Source organism: Piliocolobus tephrosceles, chromosome 13, assembly GCF_002776525.5.
Source record: "Piliocolobus tephrosceles isolate RC106 chromosome 13, ASM277652v3, whole genome shotgun sequence".
Classification (NCBI taxonomy): Eukaryota; Metazoa; Chordata; class Mammalia; order Primates; family Cercopithecidae; genus Piliocolobus; species Piliocolobus tephrosceles.
In genome coordinates, this window is record NC_045446.1 from 6,194,307 (window position 1) to 6,207,291 (window position 12,985).

At 50.7% G+C, this 12,985-nt stretch overlaps 1 protein-coding gene across 4 annotated transcripts in view; it reads right to left on the bottom strand.

The window, feature by feature from the left end:
• Positions 1–9,934: 9,934 nt before the first annotated feature.
• C13H11orf24 (chromosome 13 C11orf24 homolog) overlaps positions 9,935–12,985 on the bottom strand; it is a 10,460-nt gene continuing 7,409 nt past the window's right edge. For all 4 annotated transcript variants that reach the window (XM_023186496.2, XM_023186497.2, XM_023186498.2 and 1 more), the window contains 2 exons: positions 12,127–12,301; positions 9,935–11,356 (listed from right to left, as the gene is read on the bottom strand). In XM_023186496.2, coding sequence (XP_023042264.1) covers positions 10,218–11,356; positions 12,127–12,202 — 1,215 coding nt within the window. In that variant the 5' untranslated portion in view covers positions 12,203–12,301 and the 3' untranslated portion in view covers positions 9,935–10,217. The remainder of the gene's footprint in view (positions 11,357–12,126; positions 12,302–12,985) is intronic.

Here is a 12,985-nt window from a genome sequence, read left to right on the forward strand (position 1 = left end):
AAAAAAAAAAAAAAAAAAAAAGACAAAATATGTAAGAAAGACAACAAAAACTACAAAATATTGCTTAGAGTAAGAACACCTAAATAGGCATTATCTTGTTTGTGTGTTGGAAGTATATACACACACACACACACACACATATACACATGCATATATACACACACACACACACACATATATATATATATACTTTTTTTTTTTTTGAGACAGTCTCGCTCTCTCACCCAGGCTGGAGTATAGTGGCACAATCTCAGCTCACTGCAACCTCCACCTCTCAGGTTCAAGCAATTCTCTTGTCTCAACCTCCTGAGTAGGTGGGACTACAGGCGCATGCCACCACGTTTGACTAATTTTTGTATTTTTAATAGAGACGGAGTTCCACCACATTGGTCAGGCTGGTCTCGAGCTCCTGACCTCAGGTGATCCACCTGCCTCGGCCACCCAAAGTGCTGGGATTACAGTTGTGAGCCACCACGCCTAGCCTTAATATTGTTAAGATGTCAGTTTTCCCCAAATTTACATATAGATTCAACATAATCTCAGTCAACATCATAGTATGCTGTTTTGTAAGAAATTGACAAGCTGATTCTAAAATTCATATGGAAATTCAAAGACCTTGAATAGCCCACACAACTTTCATGAAGAACAAAGTTGGAGGACTAAAACTACCTTATTTCAAGTCTTAATATAAAGCCCCAGCATTTGAATTTGAAAATACAATCATGGGCTGGATGCAGTGGCTCATGCCTGTAATCCCAGTACTTTGAGAGGCTGAGGTGAGAGGATTGCTTGAGCTCAAGTGTTTGAGACCAGCCTGGACAACATAGACCTCATCTCCACTTAAAAAAAATAAAAAAATAAAAAACAATCCGAGCATGGTGGTGCGTGCCTGTAGTCCCAGCTATTCAGGAGCCTGAGGCAAAAGGATTGCTTGAGCTCGGGAGGTCGAGGCTGCAGTGAGACATGATCACTCCACTGCACTCCAGCCTAAGTGACAGAGCAAGACACTGTCTCAAAAAAAAAAAAAAAAAAAAAACCACTTAGCTTAAAACACACATTATACAGCTATAAAAAAAATTATTTCTTTATATCCTTATTCTATAAGCTATTTCTAGTTTTAAATTTTTAAATTTAATTTAATTTTTAAAATTTGAGACAGGGTCTTTCTCTGTCCCTAACTGGCATGCAATGGTGCAATCATAGCTCACTGTAACCACAAACTGCTGGGTTCAAGCAATCCTGTCACCCCAACCTCCTAAGTAGATGAGACTACAGGAGTGCACCAACATGCTCAGCTAGTTTTGTTTAATTTTTAATTTTTTTTAGAAATGGGATCTCACTGTGTTACCCAGACTGTTCTCAAACTCCTGGCCTAAGTGACCATTCTCAGTTGTAGTACATTCCTGTACTACAACTACAGGAATGAGCCACTGTGCCTGGCCTTTAAATTTTTTTTTTTTTAATTTTTTTTGTCAAAAATTTAGACACAAATACACATTAACCTAGGCCTACAGAGTCAGGATCATTAAAATCACTATCATCCACCTCCACATCTTGTCCCGCTGGAAGGTCTTCAGAGACAAGAACATGCATGGAGTTGTCATCTCCTGTATAACAATGCTTTTCTCTTCTGGAATTCATCTCCTGTATAACAGTGCCATCTTTTTCTGGAATACCTCCTGAAGGATCTGCCTGAAGCTGTTTTACAAGTAGCTTATGATATGGTTTTGCTCTGTGTCCCCACCCAAATCTCATCTCAAACTGTAATCCCCCCATGTTGAGGGAGGGACCTGGTGGAAGGTGATTGGATCATAGGGGCAGTTTCCCCTACGCTGTTCTCATGATAGTGAGTGAGTTCTCACGAGATCTGATGGTTTAAAAGTGGCAGTTTCCCCTATGCTCGCTCACTCTCTTCCTGCTGCCATGTAAGATGTGCCTTGCTTCCCCTTTGCCTTCCACCATGATTGTAGGTTTCCTGAGGCCTCCCCAGCCATGCAGAACTGTGAATCAATTAAACCTCTTTTCTTTATAAATTACCTAGTCTCAGGTAGTATCTTTATAGCAGTGTGAAAATGGATTAATGCAACTTTTATATATATATATATATATATGATGGATCATACATTAGACCACAAAACAGGCCTTCTATGTACACACACACAGGCATATATACGTATGTGAAGAACAACATTGTAATATAATGATTAATGCTATTGTAAACACATAAACTAGTACCATAGTCATCTATTATCGTTAAATATTATATACTGTATATAATTGTATATGCTATACTTTTTGTTATTTTTATATAGGATCTTACTCTGTTGCCCAGGCTAGAGTGCTGTGACTCATTCACATCTCACTGCAGCCTCAAACTCCTGGGCTCAAACAATCCTCCTTCCTTAGTCTCTTGAGTAGGTGGGACTACAGGCACATGTCACTCCACTGGGCTAATTTTTCTTTTTTTTTCTTTTTTTTTCCTGTAGAGATAGAATCTTGCTTTGTTGCCCAGGCTGGTCTTGAACTCCTGGGCTGGTCTTGAACTCCTGTTGACCCAAAATTTTATATCTGGCAACATTATCCTTGAAGAGCAAAGGAGAAATTATTTCCAGTTAAAAGCTGAGGGAATTCATGACTAGCAGACCTGCCATATCAAAAATGCTAAAGGAAGTTATAGGCATTCAGTCTGAGACGAAGACATTAGACGGTAAGTTAAAGCCATAAGAATAAACAAAGAACATTGGTAAAGGTAACTACTTAGGTAGACATAACAGCTAGGATTAGTGCATTTTTTAATTTGTGACTCCTCTTTTTTTTCTTTTTTTTTTTGTTGAGAAGGAGTCTCACTCTGTCACCCAGGCTGGAGTGCAGTGGTGCGATCTTGGCTCAGTGCAATCTTCACCTCCCAGGTTCAAGTGATCCTCCTGCCTCAGCCTCCTGAGTAGCTGGGATTACAGGCATGCACCTCCACGCCCAGCTAATTTTTGTATTTTTGGTAGAGACAAGGTTTCACTGTGTAGGCCAGGATGGTCTAAATCTCCTGACCTCGTGATCTGCCAGCCTTGGTCTCCCAAAGTGCTGGGATTACAGGTGTGAGCCACCGCACCCAGCCTTTTTTTCCTTATATGATTTAAGAAAAGCAAATATGGCCAAGCACGGTGGCTCATACCTGTAATCCCAGCACTTTGGGAGGCCGAGGTGGGCGGATCATGAGGTCAGAAGATGGAGATCATCCTGGCTAACACAGTGAAACCCCGTCTCTACTAAAAAGTACAAAAAATTAGCCGGATATGGTGGCACATGCCTGTAGTCCCAGCTACTTGGGAGGCTGAGGCAAGAGAATAGCGTGAACCTGGGAGGTGGAGTTTGCAGTGAGCTGAGATGGCGCCACTGCACTCCAGCCTGGGCGACAGAGCGAGACTCCATCTCAAAAAAAAGAAAGAAAAAAAAAGGCAAGTACATAAAACATAATTACAAATCTAAGGATAAAGATGTAATTGTGATAATAACAGTTTACATGGGAAGGAATATGAATGTGTGGGAGCAGAGTATGTATATACTTTTGAAACTAAGTTATATTATTTAAACTAGGTTGTTATAAGTTTAAGATATTAATTGTAATCCTCAAGGTAACCACCAGCAAAATAACTTCTAAAAATTCAGAAAAGGAAAGAAGGGAATCAAAATTGTTTTCTACAAAAAAATTGAATGCAAAAAAGGCACGAATGGAGGAACTGAAGAACACAAAATAATATGACAGAAAATAGCTTAATGGAGAAGAAAATCCTTCCTTATCAATATTTACTTTAAACATCAATGTAATAAACTCTCCAATGAAAAGGTAGAAATTGGCAAGTTGGATTTTAAAAATCATGATCCATCTATATCAGGGGTGTTCAGCCTTTTGGTTTCCCTGAGTCACAATGGAAGAAGAAGAATTGACTTGGGCCACAAGCAACTGAGGCACAGAAAGGCCAAGTTGTATTTGTAAAAATACAAACATTAAGGGGGCGAGGTGGCGGGCGTCTGTGGTCCCAGCTACTCAGGAGGCTGAGGCAGGAGAACTGCTTGATCCCAGGAGGCAGAGGTTGCAGTGAGCCGAGATTATGACACTGCACTCCAGCCTGGGTGACAAAGTGAGACTCTGTCTCAAAAGAAAAAAAAAAGGCAGTATAGTCTAGTGGCAAAAGCGTAGAAGCTGGGGTCACCTACTAGCTGTGTGACATGTGTAATGGTGGGCAGGTTCATGAGTTCTCCGGGCCTTAGTTTCCTCTCTAAACTGGGGGTGATGATGATAATGACATACTGTCTCACAGGGCTGTGGCGAGGATGAAATGAATTCACGTGTGAAGCACTGGGAATAAGGGTTCACTCTTTCCCTCCCCCCCAGAAATGATCCCCCCACCATTCCACTTTCTCAAATCAAAAATGTAGGGCTCACCCCGACTCCTGCCGTGGGCACGCAGACTGCGTGAGGAAGCAGTGCACGTCCTGCTGACTCAGCCTCCACAGCGGCCCCCAGGGCCCTCAGTTTCTGTCCATTTGTGTGAACACACCCTGGTCCAAGCCAGTCTCCTCGCCCCATGGATGACTGAGCCAGCCAGGCCCCTCTGTCTGCAGCTGGAGTGACCATGTACTTATGAGATCGAAGGTGAAACTTCCTCCCGCCCTCCCTCCCTTCCATTCACTTTTTAACTTCTCGGGTTTTTTTGAGACAAGAGTGTCACTCTGTCACCCAGGCTGGAATGCAGTGGTGCGATCTCGGCTCACTGCAACCTCCACCTCCTGGGTTCAAGAAATTCTCCTGCCTCAGCCTCCCGAGTAGCTGGCATTACAGGCACCTACCTGCCACCACACCCAGCTAGTTTTTGTATTTTAGTAGAAATGGGGTTTTGCCATGTTGGCCAGGCTGGTCTCGAACTCCTGACCTCAAATGATCCACCCACCTCGGCTTCCTAAAGTGCTGGGATGACAGCAAGAGCCACCGTGCCCGGCCTCTTTTAACTTTTGATGATGGAAATTTCTAAACACACACAAACATGGAGAGAGTGGGAAACAGACCCCCCCACTTCCATGAACCCATCAGCCATGCTGGATGGACGGCAGCCACCTGTGTCTTGTGGCACGATTCTCTCGCCCCCCTCTCCTGGTGCGGAAGCATTTTAAAGCACATCTCAGACAGCCTATGACTTCAGCCTCAAGCAACAGAATAATCTTTTAAACTCTGAACCGATAACGTGACTCCCTGCGCATTCCTGGGCTCTCCCGCTCCTCCCCCGCCGCTGTCCCCTGGGCCTGGCCTGTCTCTTCCACTCTCCCCAGGGCCCTTCTCTCCTCACACTTGTGGCCTTGGATCTGACCTGGGGGCTCTGCGTTGCTGGCCTCTCTGCCTGGATCTTGCATTTCCCTGGTTTTTCATCTGTGTTTTTACTTCACATGTTTGGATTTTGTTTCCTGCTCGCAGGGGGAGGCCATCGGAGAGAGCCGTGCAGGGGAGCAGGGGAGTGTTAGGAGCTGAGTTGTGTTTTTAAAATCCCCTCGGGCCTGCTGTGTGGAGGATGAGTAGGGCTGGGGCGGAGAGCAGGAAGACCATCACAGAATTCAACGGCAGTCGCACGGAGTCCATGTTCTAAAAAGTATCGGCTCATGTCAGCCACTGCGCTGGATCTTGAAGCAAAGCTGTAGATATGGAAATGGTGGCTGAGTGTGGTCGTGGTTTGTCCCAGGTGACCCAACTGGTGGGTTCTGGGACCGAGGCCCCGGGGGCTGCCTGTGAGTTCACTGCATTCTCCCTGAACTCATGGATTCCTTCTGGTGGGAGACAGTTACAGGCACAAATGACCTAATGCCACCTAGAACAATGCATCCCACAGTGGGAGCCGAGCCCCTGGCCTGGAACAATCGAGGAGGGCCAGAATTCTCTGGTGTGGGGTAACGGCAAGACTCCCTGGTGTCGGGGAGCAGGCGAAGGGGTTTCTACCTGCAAACATGGAGTGGCAGGTGCAGGGGGCCGGAGGCTGGGATGGTGTCTCTGGCCAAGGCCAGCACCAACGCTGATGAAAAAGGCTGGGAGGGGCGGGGTGCAGTGGCTCACACCTGTAATCCCAGCACTTTTGGAGGCCGAGGCAGGCAAATCACCTTGAGATCAGGAGTTCTAGATCAGTCTGGCCAACATGGTGAAACCCTGTCTCTACTAAAACACAAAAACTTAGCTGGGTGTGGTGGTGGGCGCCTGTAATCCCAGCTACTCAGGAGGCTGAGAATCGCTTAAACCCGGGAGGCAGAGGTTGCAGTGAGCTGAGATGGCACCATTGCCCTCCAGCCTGAGCAACAAGAATGAAACTCTGTCTTAAAATACAAAAAACAAAAAACAAGAAGGCTGGGAGGGAGCCTTGCCCGCCAGGGGGCGCCCTTGGACTTCCTCTACCAAGAGATGCGGCTCTGCCCCTGGAGAAACTGGCTGGCTCCGGGCCATGCCCTGTTGTCCCACAGCTTTGGAGGAGCCTCTGCTCCCTGCGGCCGTGGTGTGCTCCTGAGCCACGCTCAACAGTTGCAGACAGAGCAGGCAGACCCGGTGTGAATGCTGTGCTGCCACTTGCTTGGTGGATGACCTTGGCCAAGCAACTTGGCCTTTCTGTGCCTCAGTTTCCTCACTGTGAAGGGAAGAGAGCTCCTTTTGGGGCCAAGTCCCGAATCGGACTCTCAATTCTGTTTGGCCTACTGGCATCTTCTGTGTGGACTCTCACCCATCAGTTAGGGGCTTTGTACCTCCTGTGTGTTGGTGCTACACTAGGCCCTGGATGAGCCCCTGGCCCTGCCGCAGGAACAGAAAGCCTGACGGGGGTGCTCTGAGCTCTCTGAGCACCCCTCACCTTCATTGTGTTCCTCACAAGGTGGATCTCACCCACTGCACTGGGGGCTCCTGGGCCACGTCATCTCTGAATCCCCAGTGGGTTGGCAAACAGTAGGTGCTCACTAGGCGCCTGATAAACTGAGTTGAATGGGACTTTGTGTAGGCCAGGATGGCACCTGGCTTACCTAGCAGTCTGGTGTCCTCCAAGGCAGGGAGGAGACAGTCTGGGGCCCCTGGATTTGGGCCGGTCTGCGATGGGGGCGCCTCAAGCTCTGCTTGGCTGGGGCCTACCACGGGGAGCTGCACTGGGCCCGCAGTGCTGGGCAGAGGAGCCTGGGGCTTTGGGCAGGGATGGGTGTGGTCAGATTTGTGTTTTGAGGGGTCCCTTGCTGCAGGGTGGAGGACGGATGAGCCAGGGTGTCTGGGAGCAGAGTGGGCAGGCAGTTGGTGGTAGGGTTCAAGGACAGGCAGTAGCTGGGGTCAGGACATGGGGAGCAGCCTGAGTACTGGAACCTTTAGGATGGCCAGTTGGACTCGGGAGAAGCACAGGTTTCTAAATCTGTTAGCCCACGTGGGGATGCCATTAGGTACAAGGAGGACCCCTGGGCCAAACACTGTCCTGGGGGCCGATGCTGAGCTTGGCCTTGGATGCTGAGTTTGAGGCACCTGTGGTCCAGGAGGAACGCCATCCAAGAGAGAACAATGGCAGGGGGTTTGGAATAGGACCCCCAAGGATGGAGGGGGAAGAGTGTGACCAGTGCTCTCAGAGGATAAAAGAATTTGGAGGCCGGGTGCGGTGGCTCATGCCTGGAATCCCATGGGAGGCCAAGGAGGGTGGATCACTTGAGATCAGGAATTTGAGAGCAGCCTGGCCAGCATGGCAAATCCTGTCTCTACTAAAAATACAAAAATTAGCCAGGCATGGTGGCGTGCGCCTGTAATTCCAGCTACTCGGAAGGCTGAAGCAGGAAAATTGTTTGAACGCGAGAGGTAGAGGCTGCACCGAGCTGAGATTGCGTCACTGCACTCCAGCCTGGGTGACAGAGATTCTGTCAAAAAAAAATATTGGGGGCCCTGTCTGGGGCAGGAGGACTGGCTGATCCCTGTGGTCCATCCCCTGGATGTAGGGGTGCCAGGCAGAGGCCCTTAGTCACAAGCTGAAGGCCAGCACTCCAGGTTACTCCTCATCCTACCTCCCCAGAAAGGAACGAGGTGCCCACAGTCTGAGAACATCCCCCCGAGCCACAGCTCACACAGGTCCAGGGTTCTGGCTCTCCCAGGGGAGGCTCAATGAGCCAGGGTGGAGAGCTGACGCTTAGCAGGCTGGTCCTGGCCTGGGCCACTGGGGTGAAGTCAGGCAGAGGAAAGGGCATCCTCCATAGCTCCGATTATCTGTGGCGGGCAGAGCTGCCCATTCCAGGCAGCATGTGTCTTGTCAGATTCAAGGACAATGCTGCGAGCTGGCCTAGAGCTCAAGATGGCAAGGGAGACAAGCCAGGTGCTGGAACCAGCCACCTTCCCAACCAGGGCCAGTGCCTGTAATTGAGCATGCAGATGCAACTCCGATGTGTGATGGCCAGGAAAGGCAGACAGTCAGGCACAGGCTCTGTGGAGTGTGGCTGTCAGTCCAGAAGGCCTGACTCAGGCAGTGGAGGCTGGGAGAGGGGAAGGGGCCAGCAGGACGCGACAGTGAGAAAGAAAAGACTGGGGAAGCCGGGGTGCAGCGAGGGAGAAGACAGGAGGGAAGGACCGGGGCGAGTTTCTGACCCGTTCTCCCCACTCCGTATTTCTCCAGCCTCGGCTTTGAAGTTATTTCAAATGGTTTGGGAGTTACTGTCTTAGCCTTTTATCACAGGCCTTTTGACATCCTTTTTGGAGGAGGTGAATTTAAATAAGAAGCTGGACACCCAAACCTAGCCCAGGGAGATCTCGGTGAGGGGAGACTGGAGATTTCGGACAAAGATCGGCTCTGCCTCAGCGCCAGGTGGTTGAGAAGCCACAGCCAACTCCACAGCCCTTTTTGGGTGGGGCCCCATGCCACCATGTTTAGAGCAGATGCTGTTCTGTCTTTCCCCATTTCCCAGAGGAGGAAGCTGAGCTCCAGAACATTCCATAGCTTGCTCCAGGTCTCAGTAGCTGCAGACCTGGCCTGAGAACATGGTCTTACAAGATGCCCTGGCTACGTGTGGCCCATCAGCTCTCGCTGCCTTGGGCAGGTGTGCAGATGAAGGACCAAAGGCCAAGCTCAGGCTGGGTAGGTGGTAGAGGAACCTAGTTAGACAAAGAGCTGGGACTCTAGGACCAGGGCTCAATCCTGACTCTGGGCCTCCGGGGGTGACTCTGTTGTGCCTCAGTGGCCCCATCTTCAAAATGGAGATTGTGATGCTGATCTCCTGGGGCTGAGGCAATGCAGCGGTCACACATGTGCGGCAGGTCACACACACGCAATGGGTACGTTCATGCAGCAGGTCACACACACGCAATGGGTACACTCACGCAGCGGGTCACACACAGCGGGTTACACTCAGCAGGTCACACTCACATAGCACAGGGACAGGGCAGGAATGTAACAAGCACAGAGCAAGGGCTGGCTGTTCAGGATGGGAGCTGGAATCCGGAGGAATTGGTCTGACAAGGAGCAGGCTCTGGGGTCGAATCCCAGGCCTGGCCCTGGGGTCCTGGGGCAAGGGACCTGGGCTATTCAGAACAAGCGATAATGACCCCACCTCATGAGCAGGGCGGGATCAGATTCTGTTCTGCGCTGGTTCAGGCTGAGCTGCCCACGCCATGGGGGTGATGTGCTGAATTTAACTCCTTCACCCCTAAAGCTGGCTCCAGGAGGCTCACCGAACAGGTCAGAAAAAGGATTAAAGATGCTGGCTGTGGCCTCTTCTGGGGCCCAGGAGCCTCCCAGCAAGCACCAGGGCGCGCGTGGGTACCAGGGAGAAGCACAAGACAGTGGCAACGACAGTCAACCTCCAGGGCGTGGAGCGATGTTGCACATTCACAAAACCAAACCCTGCTACGCGCATGGCAGAAAGGCAGGCACCCCGAGGAGCAGGATGCACCCACACGACTGTGGAGCAGTCAGTACTTTAATTCAGGTCAGGCTCCGACACCTGGGGGCACAGGGCCCTGCCCGCCCCACCCTGAGGTGGAACCCCCAGCTGCTCCTGGGCACAGGATCATCTACAAAAATAAATATGAAAAAAGCAGCAACTCTTTAGTGATCATGGAATTAGTCTGACAGCAATTAAATGTGTTTAAGCATCTGGCATATCTCCTAAATTGCACCAAAAGAATTTGGAAGCACTTGGTTTGGTCTCAAAGGCGAAAGGAAAGGACAAGGAAGGGGCCCGGCCCCTCACATTTCCGAGTCCGCGTACATCCCATTGATTAAGTAGTCCACCTGGGTGTAGTCCTTCTTCTTGTAGCTCTCATAGGCCTGCAGGGCAAACAAAACCAAGACTGTGATGAAAAGCGTCACCCCGAGTAACAGCACCACCAGGAGGATAGTTTTGTCCACCACGGCCTGGGTGAGGGGCTCGGTGGTGACCACCTGGTACTGGCCTTGGGTGCTGGGCTGGCACGAGTCCGTGGCTAGCATCTTAGGGCCCCCTGAGCTCCTGGGTGTTGGCCCAGTGGAATCGGTACCTGGCGTGACCTCAGTCGCTACCTGCTCCGGTGCCTGGGATGTACCTGGCCCAGCGGCCCTCTGGGTGTATGGCGTGGGGCTTGGCTGTGTCGTGGGGGACGTGGCCTCCACCTCAGGGATTGGGCTGGTGTGAGGCACTGGCACTGGGCTGGCAGTTGGCTCCTTGGCTTGTGCCTTGGTGGTGGTCACCACTGTGAGGGTGGGGGTAGGCTCTGGGGTTGTGTTAACCACAGGCTGGTCCACTGACACCTGGCTAATGGGACCTTGTGCTTGGGGACGCGTAGGGGCTGCAGGGCTTGCCGTGGTGTCACCGGGCATGTGCTTGGAAGGACTTGGCCGAGTGCTCATGGGGCTGCCCGTGTTTGCTGTGGTCGCTACAGTCTGAGCATGTGTGGCCAACGTGGCCAGGGTTGCTGTTCTTGGCACCGTGCTGCTATTTGGCACTTGTGCGAGGGCTGTGCTGAGAGATGGATGCCCAGTGGCGGTAGTGGATGGGGTCCGCCCTGTGGATGTAGGCGTGGCGGGTGCAAGTGTCGTAGGAGCGCTGGAGGCCACAGTTGTGGGAGCGCTGGAGGCCGCAGTCGTACTGGAGGCTGCAGTCGTGGGAGCATTGGAGGCCGCACCATCAGCTGCACCTCCTGAAGTTGCTGGTTCACTCACGTCTGTCCTGCTTGTGTCCTCTGTTTTGATTTCCGTAGAGTTGAGGTGGGCTGCCGAAGTCCCTTTGGTCAACGTGACAGGAGAAGTTGCTGCCGTGGTTATATCCTCAGACGTTTTATTATCAACTGTTTCCACAGATGCATTCCTCTTGACTAATCCATTCCACATTTTGTTAGGGACAAAGTTGCCTTAAAGTCAGAAAAAGGAGCAAAAGAGAGACAATCATGTTCAATCCTGTGCAGGGAGATTGCTCAGGGATCGGTTTCCACCCAGCCCTGTGGGGCTCCCTCCTCAGCCCGGCCAGAGTCAGGGGAGGTGATGTGCAAACATGCTTCCTCCGCATCTCTCTTCCCACTGTGGCCATGCAGCTCATTGAAAAAGCCCTTGTCGATCTGATTCTAAAACTCCTTTGCCCTCTATGAACCCCCCTGCCCACTGAAGCCTTCAGACCTTCACTATTTGATCCAGTTCCCAAAACATCAGAGTAAAAGTCTCACACAACAGGTGTGATTCACCATTAAAAGCCCACTGAACACACACCTAGGTTTACAAAGCAGATAAACTGCACAGATATTCACATCATGAAAGAACGCTTGGCTTTGTGAAAGCATTTGCTGCAGGAATTCTTCTGAATGGCACAGAGTGGGAACGCAGCGGAAGATCTGATGTATGAAGGAACCAACTCCCCAGTGAAGGTTCGATTTAGAGATGACATCAAATCTTGCAGGCCAAACAAGCAAACCTTTCAGGGCTCAGCTGCCTGGTCCTGCTGGGGGCTCTTTGCCCACCATGGCCCTGGAGAAGTAAGGTTGGCCTGACAACCCTTCCCTGCCCGGCACCTGGGAGGGCTGGGGTTCCTGACGCATTGGCCTGGGTTTGCAGACGCTGCTTTCGTGGGTTCAGCATGCTTTGTGGCCACCGTGGGCCCATCCACCAATCACACAGCTTTCTCACTTACGTGGATCATTGGATGCCGCATGGCCTTCCGATAAGGACAAGGAAAAAATCCAAATGAGCACAAGAGCTGTCCACATCTTGCGGGTGAGCTGGGAGCAAGGCTGTGCGATCCCTGAGGCTCCCAGCCAGCCAGCTCCTCAGGCTGCTAATGGTTCTCTCCTGCTTGGCCAAGGGATCTGTGGTCAAGAAAGCACGCTGGTCAAGGCGTCTGGCCAGCAACACACAGCCTTGCCTGAGAGCATCTGCTGCGGAGGGCTCTGGCAGGGTCCAAGGTGCAGACCAAGCAAGTGCTGAGACCAGGGCCTGGTGCCCAGAAAGACCTCAGCCATGGTGTAGTAACGATCTGCCCCGTGCTTTGCATCTGATCACTTCTTGACCCGATTTCACTATGAATCTCAACCTGCAAAAGTTCCCATTCTCCCATCCTAGAGCTCAGAGTTTAAAGGAGCAGGAGAGAGGGCTAAGACTTGGCTGTGTTCATAGGGTGAAGGCCTTCTCATCACCAAGACTGGTCAAGTCTTCCTCTTCAGCTTCTCCCATGGTCTGCAGAGTACAAATCAAGCCTAACGCACCCCATGTGCACTCTGTGACAGGTGACTGTGCCTTTCACGTGGGAGATACTACTTATCAATCCATCCATTCACCCATCCACCTGCCCACCCACCCATCCATCCATCCACCCACTACTCTATCCATCCACTCATCTGTCCATCCATAAGTCCATCCATCCATCCATCTATCCATCCATCCATCCATCCACTATTCTATCCATCTAGTCATCTGTCCATCCATCCATCCATCCATCCATCCATCCATCCATCCATCCACTATTCTATCCATCTACTCATCTGTCCATCCAT